The 22,155-nt window shown below is 44.0% G+C and overlaps 1 protein-coding gene across 1 annotated transcript; it reads left to right on the top strand.

Moving 5' to 3' along the window:
- Positions 1-95: 95 nt before the first annotated feature.
- On the top strand, positions 96-22,146 carry itih2 (inter-alpha-trypsin inhibitor heavy chain 2). Its single transcript, XM_083757671.1, has 23 exons — positions 96-268; positions 675-735; positions 2,508-2,835; positions 3,241-3,273; positions 3,438-3,476; positions 5,133-5,305; positions 6,690-6,794; positions 7,827-7,989; positions 8,110-8,217; positions 8,425-8,553; positions 8,943-9,059; positions 11,181-11,349; positions 12,512-12,637; positions 14,617-14,798; positions 16,142-16,327; positions 16,434-16,573; positions 16,917-17,089; positions 17,246-17,377; positions 17,705-17,818; positions 18,998-19,196; positions 20,159-20,331; positions 21,436-21,547; positions 21,677-22,146. The coding sequence occupies exons 3-23, from the start codon at positions 2,743-2,745 to the stop codon at positions 21,822-21,824; spliced, it is 2,814 nt and encodes a 937-aa protein (XP_083613797.1). The 5' UTR covers positions 96-268; positions 675-735; positions 2,508-2,742; the 3' UTR covers positions 21,825-22,146.
- The last annotated feature ends 9 nt before the right edge of the window (positions 22,147-22,155 follow it).

The raw sequence follows: 22,155 nt of genomic DNA, 5'->3' as shown, positions 1-22,155 counted from the left end.
ACCGAGACACGCTGTGTAGTGTGTGTGGGTGTGTGTGTGTGTGTGTGTGTGTGTGTGTGTGTGTGCGTGCGTGTGCGCGCGTGTGTGTGTGTGTGTGTGTGTGTGTGACTGTGTGTGTGTGTGTGTGTGTGTGTGCGTGTGTGTGTGTGTGTGTGTCCCTCACATTCTGAACAGCAATTTGAGCGTAAGATCGCTGGTCAGATAGCGCAACCGACTTTACAACGAGAGCGCACGCCGCACGCACGCATGAGTTCCCACAACACACGCGGTGATCGGCACCAGCTCACAAACTATATAACCAAACTTCGTTTTAAGTTGGAACAGTTTTCAATTTGTGTTATCATGTGTTTAAGTTATAGCCTGTAGGCTAGCCTATAACCTGTATGCCTTTACTCAAGTAAAACTAATGTTTTTGTAGAATACTTTATACTAATTTAATTTAGGCCTATAGGCTACTTAGCATAATACATCGCAGAAGCTTTTATTGTTATCCCAATTATTTGACAGCTTATAGGATTACAATTATTGTATAATTAGTGATGTACCAAACGAAGTTCTCCCGGACGGTAAAAAAAAAAGCCTCGGGGATGCTTTAGGCTAAAGATGTTCTGAGAAGCAGACAGACATGCAGGCAGATATATAGGAGATGTTGATCAGGTCCATTTTATTTTCAGAGAGGCGACCATCTGTCTGGAAGTCTGAAGAATCCCCCCCAAGACCTTCTAGCATAATGATGTGAGATAAGTATTTTGGGAGACCTATAACCTGTCTTAAATTACACATCAATAGCCTACACTTTGGATAGGTATTCGAAAATAGCCAAACTCACAATCGGAGTGAGGTGCTCGAGCTTGTAGAACTGAGCAGCGCCAGCAACTCGATCATTTAAAAAAACATTCGAGTATAGCCTGCTTTTACTTTGGTAAGCCTATGTTGATGGGAATAGGCTACAGTGCTACACCCTATACGTTTGTAAATTGTGAATATTAATTTAGGCTATATCTAGATAGATGACATGTAGCCTATAGTGTAGTGTTCATCAGTTCAAGTCAGTATATAGGTTCAGGTTGAGTATATAGAGGCTATGGATGGCTCATCAGTTTCACACTCCAACCTCCAAGTGATTTGGATTGACTTTACACGCACCTGCAATAGACTACAGAGGCCAATCAGCCTAATAAACAGGCTATTTCGAAACGGACTTCAATGCAGACCCGCTGGTCATTAGGCCTAACGTGAATTCCCTGTTTCATTAATAGTGTAGGCCTACTTTTTTACTCACCGTAGTGTAAACTAAGTAAAATAAAACATGCTAGCCTATATCACAGTGAGTCGCACGCGATTTCTGAAAATAAACAAATACACATAGGTAAATACATATAGTCCTACTACTAGGTCTACAAATAAAAAAAATCTATATAAATAGCCTATCATATCAGTATATCACTATGAATTGGATAGGCCTATAGTGCACAGCCTCATTAAACTTTAATATTCGATTGTAATCAAACATATAACGTTTAATGAGGTAGCTGCTAGACTAGAGAGTTTGGGAGAGTATGCTAGGCCTCAACGAACAACATATTTGCAAAAGTATATTTTGAAAAGTTAAAAAGACTAGTGTATTTGTTGGTAATTGGAAATCTTCATAGTTAGGAAAGAATTGGCTCCCTCTCGTGGACAAATTTTGACTTGACATTGATTGATTGAAGTATTTATTAACAGTTTGCAGAATTACAGTACATTTCAAGCACAACTCAATACAAAAACTGTCAACTGTGAGTGGACGACCAATATAGCACTATACGCTTGTTTACAAGAGGGTCCACCATGTTCAATTCATCATAACATTTAGAGACAGATATACACTTCTATATAGCCAAAAAACAGGAAATCATCATCATCATAAAGGAGGTAAAAAGGGAAAAGAAAACATATACAGTGAGGGGAAAAAGGGGTGGGTCAACGTGGGTGGGGGATTCAGATTTTACGGGGGCCAGTTTAGAATTGCAGCCTTCCGTAGGTGCCCTTTGAGAGCGGTTTTGAAGGAGTCAAGGGATTCACATGACCGTTGGTAGGGCATTCCACATCTTCAACCCGTGTGTGTGTGTGTGTGTGTGTGTGTGTGTGTGTGTGTGTGCGTGTGCGTGTGTGCGTGCGTGCGTGCGTGCGTGCGTGCGTGCGCGCACGCGCGATTGGTTAGTCGATTTGCTCGTCTACATATGACATACATTTTCCCATCATTGTCAATGGCATTTAATGTTTGTGTTGCCACACATTTACGTCATATTAGAGGCACGCATATGACCTAATTTCTCCTTTCATTGAACTGAATTTATGTGATTGGTTAGACAAAAGACCCTTGTCCCTTGTCGACGGCCTATATATATACACCAGTAGGGGTGTATGGCGAAAAGTGAGTCTACCAGGATCTGAAAGCCTTATAGAACTCAACCTGAATACCCCTAACATCTGTCCTATTTTTCCCTCCCACACTGCCGGTCAAGGTCTCAAAAAGCTTCAACGTTTCCCATCCCTCTGTGGAGCGACGTGAAGCACAACAAATATTGACTGCGGGGCCAGGCAGGCGTCTATCAGTTCACTGGAGTTTAACCCTCACTTCTGGGCTCTCCGCTCTCCGTGCTTCCAGCAGATCCAAGGATTCTCTCTCTACGCCGCTGCGGTTTGTGTATCTCCGACTCGAGGACTTGCCTGCAGGCCAAGCCAAAAGGGCCTGGAAACATGAGACATCTGCTACTGTTGACGGGGCTCCTGTTCCTCCACCAGAGTCACTGCTTTGAGTTCTTCATAGATGGAGAATGGGAGGGGGAGTCGGTGAGTATATCGATGGTGTTGAGAGAAAGCCAACATGGGGAATGATTCTCAGTATCCCTGCTGTTGTTGTTTTAGAGTCATCATGGGACATTCGCTATATAATGTTTGACTGCTAGCTACAGTATATGATATATAACACTGCGATTGTGATTGATTGATTGATTGATTGATATCTTTATTGATCATGAAATAAACATATAACAATAACATCCATCTGACCTACCATGATCAAAAGGATATAGCAAAAAATAATAATCTTACAGCCTGTTTCCATTGCGGTCCTTACTATGTTGTTGATTTAAATAACAAAATGTGTTCTTTGCCTCCTTTGATAAGGGTTTGAAATGTGTTTCTTGCATGACTGAAGCACCATGCTACAAACATTTTCTGTTCTCTTTATACCAGGCAGGGGTTCAAGATCACAGGGAAAGACACAAGGTAAGATTATATACTCTTTTACAATGAAAGAAAATCTAATCTGTTCATTACGCATCACGTACACTACACGACAGACCGTATGTTACTGACAGCCTGTCTTGTATGCAGACTGAGGCAGTGTGGTGGAGCTGATGCCTTGTGTGTTTGTGTGCTTTGTTTTTCAGAGAGCGATATTGACCAGCGAGGAGGAAGAAGACTTTGAGGTGAGTCTCTGCGCTTGTTGTTCGGACTGTCTCGTCTCCACTGTGACAGAGTTTAATGTTATCTCACAATCGATAGACCGCTGTTTGAAGAGATCCCCCTGACTGGCAGGTTATTGACTTCTCCGCTGGTTCACTTTTAGTGAAACAAGTCCTGACGTCTTTCTCTCTCCCCTGGAAGAGGGTTAGAAGAAACCTGTTCACTGGTTCACTCAGGTTATTAGTTTTTGTGGGCCACTGGTCAAGTTAAACTATATAACTAACAGTGAAAATGACAGATCTACAAGCTCACAACAACATGTTTGATAGGCTGAGTAAAAACAGCAATTTGTGAGCTTTTGGGTCTGCTAATATTTTAGCAGAATGTTTGCCTATTATTGCCGATTGTACGCAAGGTCATATTCCTTCAGTTTTAAACTATGGGTAGCTCTGGTCCATAGCTCTAATGCCTTCATTAGAGCTATGGACCTACCAGAGCTAAACTATGGGGAGAGTTGAAGAAAGAGTCATTGTGGAACAATCCCGGGGTGATGATGATTTTGGGAGTCACTACAATTTACGTCTGCTGCACATTCCATGTTCTTTTCTTTGCCACAATAATGCTGTCCCAGTACATTTGCGATCAAAAGCAGCTTCTGACAGACAGAAGTTGGTTCAAGATCCTGCAACGAGACCATGATAATGCACAAACAACAACAAACTAATATAACAGTTTGCCACATGCAGCATTTGGCCAAGATCATATTGGGGATCTTATATGACATGCAATAAAGTAATAAGATAGCCGATATTGCACAGTGAACAGCATGCTGTACACACAGCGTGGGACACAGTTAATTCATTTGATTCCTTAATTTCATTTCCAGAAAGGTACACAGATTCCCAATGATATGCTGTATTTTGAACAAATAGGATTGTTGTTGTGATCTATTGGTGGTCTTGTCTCACCTGTCTCTTTTGTGTATGACTTGCATTGGTGGTGACAAAAGTCATCACATGTTCTGCTCTGTACCTGCAGTGTTAATTTCGTTGACTAAAACTATGACGAAAAATGTTCGTAGACCACCCTTTTTCACTGCCAAAAATATTAAAAGATGACTAAAACGAAGACTATTGTGAGAATTTTGTCCAAAAAATAAAAACTAGACAAAAATGCTAGGGAGGGACGGGTGGAGAAGAGATCCAGTAGAACTAAGACAAGTCATTTTATGTTTGGTTTCGCTCGCGTGGTGAGCTCTGAAAATAGCAGATCTGACGCTATTTTCAGCATGCATGCAAGTGTAAACTCAGCCATCAAGACACCATCAAGACTAATGGCTAATCAAGACTAAAACTACACCTTGTGGCCTGGGCCGTGGCTCAGCGGTCCAGGCACCTTGGCTGGTAATCCAGTCTGGCAATGTGCTGCGGGTTCGACTCCCGATCCCGACGGCCTTTACTGCATGTCTTCCCCCCCATCTCTCTCCCCATTTCCTGTCAGCCTACTGTCTGTCCCTCCATAAAAAATATAAAATAAAGACGAAAGCTACAAAAAAACTACACCTTGTCAGGCGACTAAAATATGACTTAAACCGAAGTGTCTTTTATTTATTAAAAAAAGGAAAAATCAAGGAAATCAAAATGAACCCTGCCCTGTGCCCCTGTGCGTGACGTATACAGGCCGTCCGTGGCGACGACATCACAGTGAAGAGCTACAAGGTGGAGAGCCGCATCACGTCGCGCTTCGCCCACACCACCGTGCGGAGCTCCGTGGTCAACTCCGGCTCCAAGTCCCAGAGCATCGGCTTCAACGTCCAGATCCCCAAGCGAGCCTTCATCACCAACTTCACCATGTGAGCAGCCGGCCGCTCCGCTCGGCGTCACACAGAAGCCCCTAGGCACACATTTTCAGGACGGGAACCCCTTTTGCAACCAGATCTTATTTTAATGATGTTTGGGAGACAAGAAACACTTTCCTGGGGTTTTTTATGTGGGGTAATATGTGTTTGTGGACTCCATCTCCATGATGTCATGGTCACTGGGCTCACTTACTTCCTGGACTACATGTTGTCTCAGTAAATAGTCTGGATTTCCGGTGGTGAGGTGACCACCGGAGCTGTAATAACATGGAGCGGTGGTGAGGTGACCACCGGAGCTGTAATAACATGGAGCGGTGGTGAGGTGACCACCGGAGCTGTAATAACATGGAGCGGTGGTGAGGTGACCACCGGAGCTGTAATAACATGGAGCGGTGGTGAGTAAAAACAGAGGCAAGGGCTGGGGAGAGCGGTGGTTTGCTCTTCACCGCGGCTCCGTGACGTCATGTTGTAGTTCGGTGGTCACCTCACCACCGAAAATATTACACTATGAATAACGCTTAAGACATGGCCTCCCCCTATCCACAAGGAGAAGCAGTGCACCAAAGCATTATGGGAATTGTAGTTCAGGAAGGAAGTGAGCTCAGTGTCCATGACGTGACCCCGTTTTTCCTACACCAGTGAGGGGTGTTGAGGGGCTAGCCCACACCGGGCCTGCAGCAGTCAGCACACACAGAAGTCAAGGCAGACGACTGTGGAACGTGAAGCACAACGGAGCTGCGCTTATGAAACAACACAAATAAAACCTTCAGCGAAAACAGAAGCCCAACACGAGGATAAAGGAAACATTCAGTCCAAATGTCCAGTTGGCTAATTCACAACTACTACTTGCCCCCCCTCCCCCCCCCCCCCCACGCCCCTCCCACCCCTCACTGGTGCGAAAAACGGGGTTGCGTCCATGGACACTTTGAAATACTAAAATATCTAAAAACTAATATCATAAAAACCCCCAGGAAAGTGTTTATTGTCTCCCAAACATCATTAAAATAAGATCTGGTTGCAAAAGGGCTGAAGTGGCCCTTTAAGCTATATTTAGACCAGGCCGATTCTAAAAAGAATTGCTTCTAAATCCTTTTTTAAACAGTTTTCCGAAAAACCCATGTTTCTATGTCAGTGGTGCTCAACTCTTTTCATGTCAAGGACCTCCAGAATTATCTGTATTTTTTTCACCATTGCCAATATGATGTCGCCCTCTGATTTTATTGTATTGGAAAATGCAACCACAGTCAAAAGCGACGACTACTTGCGTCGTAGATGATGTCAATCGACTTGCATTGTGTGGAGAGAGCAGTTACAATGTGTCTCGTTGAGTTGATTCCTGTTGTTTTGCACTCGTCCGTCATCGACGCCATGTGTGCAGGAACGTGAACGGGATCATCTTCGTGGGTTCAGTGAAGGAGAAGACAGTGGCCAGGAACCTGTATGCTCAGGCCAGAGCCCGAGGCAAGGCAGCTGGCATTGTCAGGTATACAAGAACAGAATGCAATGTCTTTTAGAGAGATCATTATTTATACTTAACCCATTTTAGGCCTGACAGTTTTCTGAAATACTATATGTTTCTATATCAGTGGTGCTCACTATTTCATGTCAAGGACTGCAAAACTTATATGTCTTTGGCTGCCGACCCCCATCTGAAAATATGTTGTTCCAGGGGACCCCTCAGATGCAAAGATTTGAGTTAAAAACGTTCGCTGTGAAAGAATATATATTCAAAGATTTGCGCCACATTTTCACAGATTTTCAAAAATAGCAGATCTGTCAAGCGTGGCCCTCGGTGCCGCACTATGAGCTTGTAGATCTGCTATAGCTCAAGCATAACATAATGCTTAAAACACCAGAAACATTCACTTCACATTTCTCACTCTATTTTTGGCAAGCGACACCATAGTGCAACAAATCAGAAATTAGGCTCAACTCCACCACACAGCACGCAAGAATCCCCCATCCTCTGTGATCTAGGCTAGCAATGCTTTTTTAATGAAATGTCAGTTGTTTATGAATCCCTTGAGCATTCTATATGCATGTAGTATCGTTGCTGTCGGGAGGAAACCTCATAACTCCATCTTTGAGGTTTTTTGGCATCAGTGCTAATTGAAACCCCTTTACGTCTGTGTGTTGTTTCGGAAATATTGAACCAATGGAAAGTAGTAAAAAGTGCTTTGGACAAAACCTCTTAACTCCATTGGACCCTCAAAATGTCTTCTAAAGCAACTAACTCCACCACCAACACCAACTTTGATGAGGCTGTAGTGCTTCGTTTTAAAAAATATAAGGTTTTCTTAATTTCCTGAAAAATGTATATTTTTCATTTCCTGAAAATAAACATTTTGGAGTAATGAGGTTTCCTCCCGACAGCAGAGCATAGAATAGACAATAGAAACTGCGACAGCACGAAATAGGAAAACCTGTCAAAACAACGAAAAGGAAAGCAGAAAACACGAAGTGACGACAGACACGTCTTCACCAACGCTGACTCTTTCTTCTTCTCCTTCTGCAGGGCCAATGCGCAGGACATGGAGACCTTTAAGACGGAGGTCCACGTGCCCCCCGGCAGCAACATCGAGTTTGAGCTGCACTATCAGGAGATGATGCACAGGAAGCTGGGCTACTATGAGCACATTCTGCACCTGCAGCCTGGAAGGCTTGTGCCTCAGTTCCAGGTGTGTGTGTGTGTGTGTGTGTGTGCGTGTGCGTGCGTGTGCGTGAGTGCGTGCGTGTGTGCGTGCATGTGTCACTCAACAAAGCCCCCTGCCTTGACCCTGCCTTGTCTCTTTCTATAGGTGGATGTGTACATCTTTGAGCCTAAGGGCATTGCCATGGTAGAAGCACCTAACGCGCTCGGGGAACAGTTTGAGGAACAAATCAAAGTGACCTCCTCTAAAGACAAGGTAACACGTGCGTCTAATTTTTTTTAATTTGCAGCCACTTATTTGATAGCATGTAGGTTGTCTTATCTAATGGATTGTGTGTGTGTGTGTGTGCGCACATGTGTGTGTGTGTGTGTGTGTGTGTGTGTGTGTGCGTGTGTGTGTGCGTGTGTGTGTGTGTGTGTGTGTGTGCCGTGTGTGTGCGCGCATGCGTGCTTGTCCGTCCAGGCTCACATTGTCTTCAAGCCCACGCTACAGCAGCAGAGGAAGTGTGCGAACTGTACGACCACCGCCATCGATGGCATCTTTGTTGTCAAATACGACGTGCAGAGAGACAGCAATGCTGGGGAGCTGCAAGTATGTTGGGACCCCCCCAAAAGAATCATATTTGAACTGGGGACCCCCCCCCTATTGCTATCTCTGGGACCCCAATGTATATCGTAAAATCAAAGTTAATGTAACTCTGAGAGTGTGGACCCTAACGGGTCCATTTGGTTTCATTCGTACAATCTCTGAGTTACAGACCCATAAGGGTCCATTTGGTTCCTAACTATCATTTAGCTGGGGACCCCCTGGAAATCCCTCAAGGACCCCCAGGGGTCCCCGGACCCCACTTTGGGAACCACTGGCCTAAACCACCCACCAAACTACGATATGCTGTTGTTTGTTGTCCAATCTATTATTTGATTAGAATGGAACTGCAATGGTGTTGCTTGTCGTTCATGGGCTAAGTTTGTCTCCTCAAGGTCTCTGACGGCCATTTTGTCCATTTCTTCGCTCCGGCCAACCTCTCGCCCCTCCCTAAAAACATCGTCTTCGTCATTGACGTCAGCGGATCGATGTGGGGAGTCAAGATGAAGCAGGTGAGAGACATTGGAGCTTTTTTTATTTACATGAACGTTGACCCCTCCAACAGGTCACCCCCCCCCTCTCTGTTTCTCCCTATCTCCTATGCCCAATGGTGGAAGGTAACTAAATATGTACTTAACCTATTTAGTTGAGATGAAGAAAATGCCAGCACTCATTATATGTCCTTTTACATGACTTTATTTACCTCTGAGACTGAAAACGTACGCGTTTCGGCCTGTCTGGCCTTCCTCAGTGTTTGTGACAAGACAACAGGAAGTGTGGTAGCCTATTTATGCATGAGTATGAGATACAATCAACAGTAATTGAACACAGGTGTCAACCGTTCATCTTACACAGTATCAATAAGAAGGCTCTATTTATGGTACCAAGACAGGATAAATATCATGTAAGCACAATAGAATAAATAGTAAAATAAGAAAATATGAATAGGCTACATCACAATGAGCTATCATAATGAATGTGGGGCCTGCCCCTAAAGTGCCTGGGAAGCTAATGGACTAAACAGACAATGATACATCTTAAACCCATTAGAAATGTATAAAGACTATAGATAAATGGAAAATATTAATAGAAAACATTAAATATAAACCTATTTAGACCAGAGGACGATTCTTAAAATAATGTCTTCTAAATCCTAAAAGTTTTCTGAAAAACCTATGTTTCTATGTCAGTGGTGCTCATCCTATTTCATCTGTATTTGGCCGTGGACTCCCATCTGAAAATATGTTGTTCCAGGGACCGCCCCCCACCAGAAGCAAAGATTTGAGTTAAAAACATGAAAGAATATATATTCAAAGATTTGTGCCACATTTTCACGATAAAAAATAGCAGATCTACAAGCTCGTATCTTGAGCTTGTAGATCTGCTATTTTTCAATAGCTAAAGTATAACATAAAACACCAAAAGGGAGTTCCCGTCCAGACTATAGGCTGTACTATATACAATTTTGAGGTGTTTGTACTTTACTTGAGTATTTCCAATACTTCTACTCCACTACGTCTCGCATCCACACATTCTTGTACGTTTACTCTGCTACATTTATTTGAAACCTTTATACTTTGTAGATTTTGATTATTATTACAAAGCAATGCATACATTAAACACTTCAGCCCTATATAGCCTACAAAGGCCATTTGAAAATAGACAATCCTACAAGCTCACAATGCGTCGGAATGTGACGCATTGTGAGCTTGTAGATCTGCTATTTAAAAAAATATTTGTATACATTTTATACAACATTCTGCACAATGAGTACTTTTACTTTTGCTACTTTAAGTACATAGTTTACTGAACCTTTACTGAAGTACATTATTGTATTGAATTCCAGACTTTTACTTGTAAGTAACAGAGTATTTCTACATGCAGTATTGAAATACGACGCACGCACGCACCCACGCACACAAAGTAAAAACTTTGAGTACTTTTTCCACCACCAGCGTAGTGTAATGCTTAATCGTGTCGTCCACAGTTAAAGGTATATTCAGTGATTTCACTCAAAAAACCTTAGGTTTCGTTTTTGGCTGTGGGACCCAGCCTTTCGTCCAATCAGAGTCAAAAACGAAACCTAAGGTTTTTTGACCCCCAGGGGTTAACTGGGGACAGGGAGGAACTCCTTATATGGCCAGCACACTCTATAGTAGGGAGGATTATCACAACAAAACAAAAAAATAAGTGATATTTGAATTAAGTGAAATCACTGAATATACCTTTAAGTCTTGTATTGAGCTGTACTAGAAATGTACTGTAATTCTCCAAAACTGTTAATAAATACTGTTCATCAATCAATCAATCCTTTCTCTCTTCCTCTGTTGCGTTCCCATCCATGCACTATTTGTGAAACACTAGTGCCCTCGTGTGGCCATTGTCCAGGGTGTATGTGACCTGAGATCAGATTCTAAAAATGCCTTCTACATCCTGACAGTTTTCTGAAAAAGCTATGTTTCTATGTCAGTCGTTCTTTGATTTTTCAAAAATAGCAGACCTACAAGCTCGTAGCGCGCCACTCGGTGGCGCGCTATGAGCTTTAGATCTGCTATTTTTCAATAGCTAGAGCGTAATATAATGGGTTAATAGAAAACAAAACCCCCCTCGTGTCCTCTGTCTGTCCCATGCAGACGGTGGAGGCCATGCAGGCCATCCTGGATGACCTGACCATCGACGACTACTTCAGCATCATAGACTTCAACCACAATGTGCGCTGCTGGAACGACGACCTCGTGCCCGGCTCCTCCATCCAGATCGACGACGCCAAGCAATACATCAAGAACATCAAACCCAACGGAGGTGAGACCGAGGGACGTCTGTGGCGAGGCCCGGCCCGGCCCGGCCCGGGGAGGGCATGAGTGGTGGGGGAAAAAAGTACTCACATTTACTTGCTTAACCCATTCACCTCCCAAAACAAACTGGTCAGGCTCCTACTTGGCCTCACCCCCCGAACCCACCTCACCCCTGCCCACTTTGACAGGCTGGGATGGCTTAGGGTCGACGACAGAGTACAGCATCTTGCAATGGGTCTGGTCCACAAGATTCGATACACCACCAAGATACCCATGTACCTGTCTAAATACTTCCTTAATGTAAACGAAGTCCACACCCACAACACCAGAGGGAGTGCAACAAACCATGTACAACCCAGATTCGGCACAAACAAGGGACTAAATTCTTTTCGCTCCTATGCCACCAAAATGTGGAACGCCCTACCAACAGTCATTAAGACATGTGAATCCCTTGACTCCTTCAAAACCGCTCTCAAAGGGCACCTACGGATGGCTACAATTCGAAACTGGCCTCTGTAAAATCTGAATCCCCCCCACCCCCCCCCCCCCATTTTCCCTCACTGTATATTGTATCTTTTCCCTTTTTTGCTTCCCATATGATGAATTCCTGTTCTGTACTTTAGCTACATAGAAATGTCTATTTGTATGTCTCTAAATGTCTGTATGTCTTTAAATGTTTTGATGAATTGAACAATGTGGACCCTGTTGTAAACAAGTGTAATGCTTAATTGGGTCGTCCACTCACAGTTGACAGTCTTTGTATTGAGTTTGTGCTTAAAATGTACTGTAAATTCTACAAACTGTTAATAAATATTTCAATCAATCAATCAAAAACAGGAACCCCTTTTGGTGTTTTAAGGATTTATGTTATAAAATACTTTAGTTAATACTTTACTTTCGCCTTTATTTTATATTTTTTTATAGAGGGACAGACAGTAGGCTCAAGGACCCTCACATTTATACTAATTAGCCCGCGGACCCCCGTTTGGATCCATTTGGTTCCATTTGTACACTCTCAGAGTTACAGACCCATAAGGGTCCATTTGGTTCCTAACTATCATTTAGCTGGGGACCTCCTTGAACTCCCTCCAGGACCCCTGGGTCCGGGTCCCCAAACATTCAAACAAACATTCTGAAGGTAAATCTCCGTGCCCTTCTTTCCACTCCAGGCACCAACATCAACGAGGCGCTAATGAGGGCGGCGCAGATGTTGGTGAAGGCATCTAACCAGGACCTGCTGGACAAGCGATCCGTCTCCATGATCATCCTGGTGTCTGACGGAGACCCCACTGTTGGTGAGTGAGACCCATGTGCCATCATCATCTGTTGGGCCATCTGTTGCAGCCTTTACCTACACTGTCTCAGTCATTATACAGCCGAGAGCTGTTCTGTTTTCAGTGATATATCCTGGCGCTGCCACCTGTCTGTGATGTTTGGTTCGACAATGTCTGACTGCTATGACTCTGGCGGTATTTTAGTCCGACGTCATTTTGTAGTCCTACGTTACGTCCGCGTCCAAGTGGCACCAGCTTCCGTCCGCTTCTCATTGTAAATAGTGTGAATCTTGTTACAATAATGTTATTTTTCAGAAAGGAAGCCATCTTAATGCTTCCAACTCGAGTAGAATTATTAATGTTCTGTACAAGTGTCCATGGCAAAGAAAATATATGATGTGAGGCAATAATAAAGACTATTATTATTATTATTTGCTCAGTACAATATTTCTGGGGCATATTTACAATGTGTGCAGGGTTGAGTACGTTGAATCTAGTTTGCATTAATACGATCTCTAATGGAGGATTTAGTTGACACAATGAAATAAAATGGCGATAGTATTCAGTGTGGGGCAGACAGCCTGTCACAGCCAGATTCGGGAGAGCTTTGTTGTTGCAAGGAAAGGTGTAAAATTAGACTTTATGGGAAGTTGCACCTTGTTAGCACCTTGCTGGCAAGATGGCCGCGGCCTGAATATGGTCACTTCCTTGCTTACTGGCTGCTTGCTTGTAACATACTACTAGGAAGTAAGCTTTAAGGCCCTCATTTATCAATCGGGTGTAAAATCTGCCACAGATTCGAGTGCAGGTTTCGTAGTACACCCACGTCGCCACGGCATTTATAAAGTGATTGCAAACAGCTGATCATTCCTTAATTTTGTTCTCACGTTAATAAATGTCACGGCTGAATTGATCTGGCACGCCCTAAGAAATCAAGCCTCGCCCTCGTTTTTGCGACATGAACAACGGCAATACGTTTCCTGAAACCATGGTTACATGAAAAAATAGGTTTCTCCCGTGCCTTGCTGCCCGCCTCACCCCCCTCTCTCATACACACGCACAGCACGCACACGCAACTTGCAAGCCCAACTAACTGGTGTGTTGTTAAACAAATAAAGAACGAACACCTGCATGAATTAAATAAAGTTGTAGGCCTACCCTGTCTGTTTCACTCTCACCTCGCTTGCCTTGCTGTCATGCACGCACGCACGCACGCACCTACATGACACATTAAAATAAAGCTGTCTGTTTCTCCTCTCGCTTCGCTTCCCTTGCTGCCCGCCTCACCCCCCGCACGCACGCACGCACATATCGCTATTTGCAACTTTCACTGTGTGTTGTTAGTTGTATATTAAATTATTAGAACGAAAACCTGGCACGGTACATTTGGCATTCGAGCGACGCGTCGGGTTTATTATATTGCACATACCGTAAGAAAGACATCGGCCTTCATGCTGTAGATTAGGCTACAGTAGGCTATACCTGCACGTTGGGACTCTCCGCAGCTGAGCTGCAGCACTGTCTGCTGCACTATACTCTCCAACGTCCCGTCATGGAAATATTTCAGCACAGACAGCCCAAATCCTTGCGCGATTTTATCTCCTACTAATTTCATATGACACATGTATTCCTTAACATTTTTATTAATTTTTTACATGTAGCCCATATACATTATACATACATTTTATATAAACATTTTAGGAGTGAATACATATATGTTTAGATGCCTGTGACAGCCTCTCAGCAGTTCAGACAAGGCTGCTCCGCTTGTGTAAGACAGAAAAAAGCGTACGGCAGCTCATGACCAGACGTGACTATTTGTCCTACTCAAGTTCAATTTCAAGCTTTGCCGGAAATGTTAAATGCCGAAAATGTCGGTAATTTCGGCGTGCGCCCATATTTTGGCGTACGCACGGTTGATAAATGAGGGCCTAAGTTTCCATATAGCTGTACTTAAGTTTCTCTGTAAAACTATGTAAACCCACTGCATGTTTCTGCAGGAGAGATCAAGCTCAGTGCCATTCAGAAGAATGTGAGGAAGGTGATGAGGGCGGACTTCTCTCTCTTCTCTCTGGGTATCGGCTTTGATGTTGACTATGACTTCCTGGAGCGCATCGCCATGGAGAACAGGGGTGTGGCTCAGAGGATCTACGCCAACCATGACGCCGCGGAGCAGCTACGGGTATGACGGCGGCAAAGAGGACCTAGTAGGAAGTATAGAATACGATTGTTCACATGTGGATGCTTTGGGCTTCACGGCGGACGATCCAAGAAAACAAACAGATGTACAGTTGTGATATCATAGTCAGGAGTCAGGAGATATCAATCCAATCCATCCATCCATCTTCAACCGCTTATCCGTAGTCGGGTCGCAGGGGCAACAGCTCCACCAGAGTTCTCCAGACTTCCCTCTCCAGAGCAACATTAGTGACGTCCTCCTGTGGGGGATCCCGAGACGTTCCAAGGCCAGTGAGTCGATGTGTTTCCTCCAACTGCGCCTTGGTCTGCCCCGGGGTCTCATCCCAGTGGGACGTGCCTCGAGGACCTCCCTATAGGGAGACACCCAGATCCAATCCACTTTATTTATAGAGCACATTTAAAACAACAGTGTTACTGTTGAACCAAAGTGCTGTGTAGTCTGTACACTCAGTTTGAAATTACAAAAAATAGTTAGAGCAAAGAACAGTACACAGTATACTATCTACTATAGGCACAATGCCTGGTGGAAACAGTAAGTCTCGGTCTTGAGTTTTCGAACGACAAGGAGTACAAGTGTTTCCAAATGTGATTTAAACACAGGCAGGGTTTGCAAACATGGGGTGGCTGCTCGTTCCCCAGTTTGGGCGCTTCAGCGGAAAATGATCTATCTCCCCGCTTCTTCAGCTTTGTTGGTGGGACCTTAAGATGTGACTGGACATCACCGGAAACAAGTCATGTAATGCAGTGGTTCCCAAACGATTTCATGTCAAGGACCCCCAAATTGACACGTATTAGTCCACGGAACCCCATTTGAAAAGATATGCCATGCGGGGAGAAGATTTCCCATAAGAGAGGCTCCAGCAGAGTGATTCTCAACCATTTTAATTTCAAGGACCCCCAGCTTGACATGCATTAGGATACGGACCCCCATTTAATGGCATTTCTATCTCTGGGACCCCAAATTATATTGTAAAATAAATGTTAATTTAACTCTGAGAGTGTAACAAATGGATGGGTCCATTTGGTTCCATTTGTTTTGTTACACTCTCAGAGTTACGCTCCCATAAGGGTCCATTTGGGTCCTAACTATCATTTAGCTGGGGACCCCTGGAACTCCCTCAAGGACCCGGTGCCCGGACCCCACTTTGAGAACCACTGATGTAATGAAATGAATCTGTACTCCTCGATCATGCCCTGCTAGCTATGCACAGCTAGTTGTGGATGTCGTTTTGAATGTGCACATTAAGATTGCGACCATCATTCAAACTCTAAACACATTTCCGCCGGCATGTTTTGATAAAGTGTCATCCACTCTCTGCTCTCCAGGCGTTCTACAGACAGGTGTCCTCGCCCTTGCTGAGAACGATCACCGTCCAGTTCGCAGAGGACTCTGTGTCTGACGTCACGCAGAACCAATTTGACAAATACTTCAGCGGTTCAGAGCTGGTGGTGGCTGGGAAGGTGCTACCCTCTGAGGTCAACATGCTGACCGCTATCACCACAGCATCTGCTGTGAGTAGCACATGCACCATCACGCACGCATGCACACACGCACGAACACACGCACACGCCCTAACATAACTCCCTCCTCCTCTCACCACCCCATCTTGTCTCCCAGGCCCGTCTGGATATGTCCTTGGAGACAGAGGCAGACACCATGGCGCTGGACGCAGAGCTAGCCAAGCAGCAGCACTCTTTCACAGGCTTTGCCAGGCAGATGTGGGCCTATATCACCGTCACCCAGCTCATAAGTGAGAGGTAACACACTTAGAGAAATGATGTGGGCCTATATCACCGTCACCCAGCTCATAAGTGAGAGGTAACACACTTAGAGAAATGTGTACCTGAAGTGCGATGAAGAGACGCAGAGGCATGATAGGAAAATGGAGAACTTCGAAAGTATCTTAACACATTTTGGGGCGGGAACCCCTTTTGGTGTTTTAAGCATTATGTTATACTTTAGCTATTGAAAAATAGAAGATCTACAAGCTCGTAGCTTGTAGATCTAGATAAAACAAATTCTACATTAGGCTGGTTTATAGGTCCTTTTTTTCCCCCTTCTTTTCAAACTCAAGGTTTTAACTGTGTGTTTCTCCTGCAGATCCCTGGCCACAACGGCTGTTAAGAAGAGAAAGATCACTCAGAGGATCATGGCCCTGGCTGTGGAGCACCAGTTTGTTACTCCTCTCACCGCCATGCTGGTGGAGAGTGAAGGAGGCGCTGAGAGGCTGCTGGCAGACTCCCCTAAGGACCCCAAACACGGCTGCTGCTCAGGTGTCTTACCAAATCAAAGAAAAACTATCACATTCTCATCCACAATAGTCATATATAGATGCAGGGAACCGTCTGCCATGAGCTCAAGTCTACATCTGCTGAGTTGACTTGACTCGTATAGTTAGTTAGTGTTCTTGTGTCTGTTTCTATGTGTAGGATCCGGAGGGTTGGTCTCTTCTGGCATTTCTCCAATCCGGATGCTCCATGAACCTCCTCCCTGGGTGCAGATGACCACCCCTGCGCCTCCTAGCCAGGCTGCAGGCGCCCTGACTGAGCACATCACCTTTGGTAATGCGCGCACGCACACAGAGTTTTATATCATTGGTTCTCATCCAGGCAGGGACACCCAGGGGTCCTTTGGAGTTTCCCAGGGGTTCCACATCAAAATGAGGAACAGTTTAAACATTACAATTTTCAGCTATTTTCGAAAAGTGTTGACAATCTTCTCTTATGGGGGTCCCTGGCACAAAATATTTTTAAGTGGGGGTTCTGCAGCCAAATTCACATCAATTTGGGGGTCCTTGACATGCAAAACACTGTTTTACGTAATACATACCCCACTGTAAATTGTGAGGTGCGAGGTGTGTCGGCTAACAAGCTTTGTTTCTGATCCAGTGGAGAACGACCCACACTTCACAGTGCACCTGCCCAGAAGCAACATGAGTGTCTGCTTCAACATCGACTCCAAGCCTGGTAACATCCTCAACCTGCTGTCTGACCACGAAACAGGTAGCTATTTCCCTGGCTTATTCCCTGGTTTTAGTGCTTTGCACCAAACAAAATAACTCCAATGACATATTGGACATTTGCACAGCACAAAGACAATGATTGAAACATGTAAGCCAGATGGTTTCAGCATGGCAGTCCATAATAACCATCATAGCAGCAATGATAGAAAGGCCTGAAACTATCTTAAGATATTGCATTGAAAAGTAATGTCAGCTACTTTCTTTTTCACGAGACAGCACCTGCTTAATAACAGGCCTTCTGTGCTTACTGGCTCACTGAAATAAATGGATGATGAGACTCCTGAACTTGCTAGTAGTTTAGCAGTTTAGTAGGCCTCTACTAGTACTAGCCCATAGTTGGGAAATTGGGATTGACGTGTGCTGATAGCACCTATTCGATAGGCAATCACATTGAATGACATCTTTCACGTCAACTTCTCGTAAAAGTCCAATTTAACATTTTATCAATGCAATTTACAATATTAACTCTCAGTCTAGCATTGACTGTGGACTGGCTACCATGCATGACTGCAATCAATTTAATATTGCATTGCCCACCACCACCACCACCACAGAGGTTGTGGGTTCGAATCCACCGTATTGCATCCGGCATTGTCGTGGCTTCTATATGCGAACACAATATTGGCCGTGTGCGGGGGAGGGAAGCTTGGCGGGGAGGGTGATAGGACATTGGTCATGTACAGTACTACAGGCTGAGTAGCGCGGCACCGGGGGGGGGGGGGGGGGGGGGGGGGGGGGGGGTATTGGGTCAGGACAACAGCAGTGACAACACTATTAATTGGTACCCTCACAAAAAACATGCAGTAATCCTGGTCACTAAACTGCCTCCCCCTGGCCAGCCGGGGCGCCTGATGGAGGGGAAAGGAACTGGTTGGAATAACGTGTTCCTTCCACGCGCTACATCCAACCAGGGAAACTCCCCCTGTCAGGTGTAAAGGAGCAACTTGGACACTCAGGCATGAAGGAAGCATGAGTTCAAGTCCGTTGCTCTCCCCTTGTCCCCCATATATGGGGACTAGGTTGGTGGAGGGTGTGTAGAGCCCAGGGGCCAGGATCACATTAGATGATTGACACAGGGGTGAAAAATGGGTTACAAAATCGTGGGATAAAAAATATATATAAAAAAAGAGAATTGGCATAATGTCTAAATTGCCTGCAGGTGTGGCAGTGAACGGTCAGCTGGTGGGCTCAAAGCGCCTGAAGGGCAACAAAGTGAACACCTACTTTGGGACCATCTCGGTGTACTACCAGCCGCTGGGACTCAGCGTGACGGTCGGCACAGACCAGATCGTACTGACCGACGGCAGGAACAAGCACAACTTCACGTGGAGAGCCACGGCAGACATCGCACAGGACGGGTAAAAACAATCACGGTTTTATTTTTAGGGGTGAAAGTGTGCTGGTGTTGTTTTTAGCAGCAACATTTTTAGTTTTCGTCATAGTCTCTTGAATGGTTTTCACTTAGTTTTAGTCACATTTTAGTCACCTGGGATGTAGTCTTAGTCTAGTTTTAGTCGACTAAATGTCATAATATTTTAGTCGACTAAATCTACAGGTGATTTAGTCGATTAGAATGTGTTTTGGCGGGCCTTGATGCCGTCGTAATGACTGATTTTACACTTGCTGAAAATAGCAGATCTACAAGCTCACAACGCGTCATAGGTAGCGCGACGCGTTGTGAGCTTGTATTTTGAGCTTGTAGATCTATTTTGAGCTTGTAGATGTATTTGAGCTTGTAGATCTATTTTCAGCATGCAACTAATTGTAAAATGACTTATACTGGATCTCTCGTCCTTCCTAACATTTTAGTCTAGTTTTTATTTGTTGATGAAATTGTCAATATATTTAGTCATCATACTGTAGCTTAGTTTTAATTTAGTTTCCATTTAGTTTTAGTCAGTGGAAAAAGGTAGTCGACGAACATTTTTTGTCTTGGTTTTAGTCGACGAAAACAACACTGAGTTTTACACAGGGGTCATGGAGGTGCATGACACTGACACTGTACAGTCAGCTATCCATTTAACCGCTTTCAACCCAGTGTTCTTGTTAGAACTGGGCAATAAAATAAATAAAAATAGCAGATCTCTACATGCTCATAACATGTTGCAAATTAGTTTTGTGAGCTTTTATAGATATTTTCGCTATTCATCATACAGTGTACAGTGACTATACAGTGTAGTCTTGGGCATAAGGTTGTTAAAAAGTCTTAATCAATTTCTTGCAACCAACCTTTTCTTAATGGAATAGCAAGGTATCAAGATTATTATTATGAGTGTTGAGTGTAATTAAACAGGAATACTGTACTGTCATTGTGTTTCAGGGTGAGGGTTACCATTGTGAAGGACTCCCATGTCACTGTAGCTATAAATGATACTATGAGGTTCATGGTGATGCTCCATCGTGTTTGGAAGAAACATCCAATCAATGTAAACTTCCTGGGAATCTATATCCCTACAGACAACACTTATTCCACCCGGGTCCATGGACTCATAGGTAGGTTTTCTATGTGCTGACAGGTACAATGATGAATTGTTGTGACATGATGCTCAAATTGCACCATTAAAGTCCTTCTGACGACTCGTCATCATGGCTACTATAATGCAGTGAAGGGCCATCCATGACAAGCTCTGTACGGTAACTATATCGTTCACCGCGATCATTGTTATATTGTTTTAAAATCCACACCACACCCTCACAAAAACATGCAGTAATCCTGGTCTCTAAACTACCTCCCCCTGGCCAGCCCTGATGGAGGGGAAAGGAACTGGTCGGAATAACGTGTTCCTTCCACGCGCTACGTCCGGCCTGGGAAATTCCCCCCTGTCAGGTGAAAAGAAGCAGCTTGGACTCCTCATGAATAGAAGGAAGCATGAGGAGTACAGCCCCCCCCCCCCCCCCCCCCAGGTTGGCAGAGGGAGTGTAGCGCCCAGGATTACATTAGATAATTGACACTGGATGAAAAGAATGGGTTGCAAAATCGTGGGATTTTTTTTTTAATTAAAAACAAAAAAGTCCAAACCACAACTATATTTGTAGTAATAATTATAGTGCTTATTGTGGGTGGCCCTAAAGGAAGCTGTTTTGTACCCACTGAGCAATAGTCGGATATTAGACTTTTATAACTGGCCTAAGCTTAGCTTAGACGTTGATTATCAGGTTTTAAACATCTATAGACGGTCTATAATATAGACTATATAGCCTACCTGACTATATATCTGAAAATTAGGCTAGGCTTAGATTAGACGTTGAATATATATTGTATTCAACGTCTAATCTAAGCCTAGCCTAATTTTCAGACCATTTATAAACCAATTTTAGATGGCCATTTAGATGTCTAATATCCTGAAAAGTTCTCAGTGGGTAATGTGTGCTTTGGATTAATTGTGAAATAACAATAAAATCCGCAGATCAGAATGGTGCATCTTGATTTTCTTTCTGCTTTGGATTCTTTCACACGCCTTAATGCCACTAATCGGAATCAAGAGCACAGTGATTCAATCAGAATAACCTCCTAAACTGTAACAATTCATCTTTTTCGTACTACTTCATTGGGATGTTTGATGTCTGAAAATGTTTGCCGTGTTTGTGACCTTCCAGGGCAGTTTTCTACAGTGCCTGAGGTGAGCGTGCACAACATTCACAGCGGAACAGATCCTCTGAAGGACGAGGCCACCATGAAAGTGAAGGGACACAAGTTGGCCGTCACCAGGTAAATGAAATACACACAATGGATTATTCAACAAATAACCTATAAGCCTCAGTAACCAGGCTTTTACTTTCGTTCGCATTCGGCTCAAAAAACGAATGGCTGCTAAAAAACAATTTATGCGTCCGTCAGGGGCTGGCAGAAGGACTACAGACAGGATAAGAAGCGGGGCACAGATGTCTCCTGTTGGTTCATACACAACAGTGGAAAAGGCTTGATCGACGGCCATTACACCGACTACATCGTCACAGATCTCAACAGCTTCCTTCAAACACACTGAGCCTCCAATGACATTGCTTTCACAAGGATCACATGACTCAAAGTGGGATGGGTATAGATATGAGCTACATAATAATACAAATAAATTGCCAGTGCCATACGCTGCTATTTGTTTTCTGGACCAGTGAAGCCTTAATTAATTTAACAAAATGCTACAACCACTTGAAAGGGTGAGTATACGTTCTCAATGACAAAATGGTCCAAAGGAAAGAGGGGATGAATGTATGCAGCAACTTTATTTAATCTTAAAAATATATTACAAAGTAAAAGTACATATTTCTCAGCGTATCACCATATCAAAGGACTAGAGATGCTCCGATAATCGGCCGATA

The sequence above is a fragment of the Protomyctophum parallelum genome (genome assembly GCF_964188405.1).
Source record: "Protomyctophum parallelum genome assembly, chromosome: 22".
Classification (NCBI taxonomy): Eukaryota; Metazoa; Chordata; class Actinopteri; order Myctophiformes; family Myctophidae; genus Protomyctophum; species Protomyctophum parallelum.
The sequence above is the reverse complement of the archived record's forward strand: the minus strand, read 5'-3'. Positions and strand labels throughout refer to the sequence as shown.

Coding starts and splice junctions, on each gene's coding strand:
- itih2 (XM_083757671.1), top strand. CDS start 2,743: ATGAGACATCTGCTACTGTTGACGGGGCTCCTGTTCCTCCACCAGAGT. Junction 3,477..5,132: donor AGGAGGAAGAAGACTTTGAG/GTGAGTCTCTGC, acceptor TGACGTATACAG/GCCGTCCGTGGCGACGACAT. Junction 7,990..8,109: donor GGCTTGTGCCTCAGTTCCAG/GTGTGTGTGTGT, acceptor CTCTTTCTATAG/GTGGATGTGTACATCTTTGA.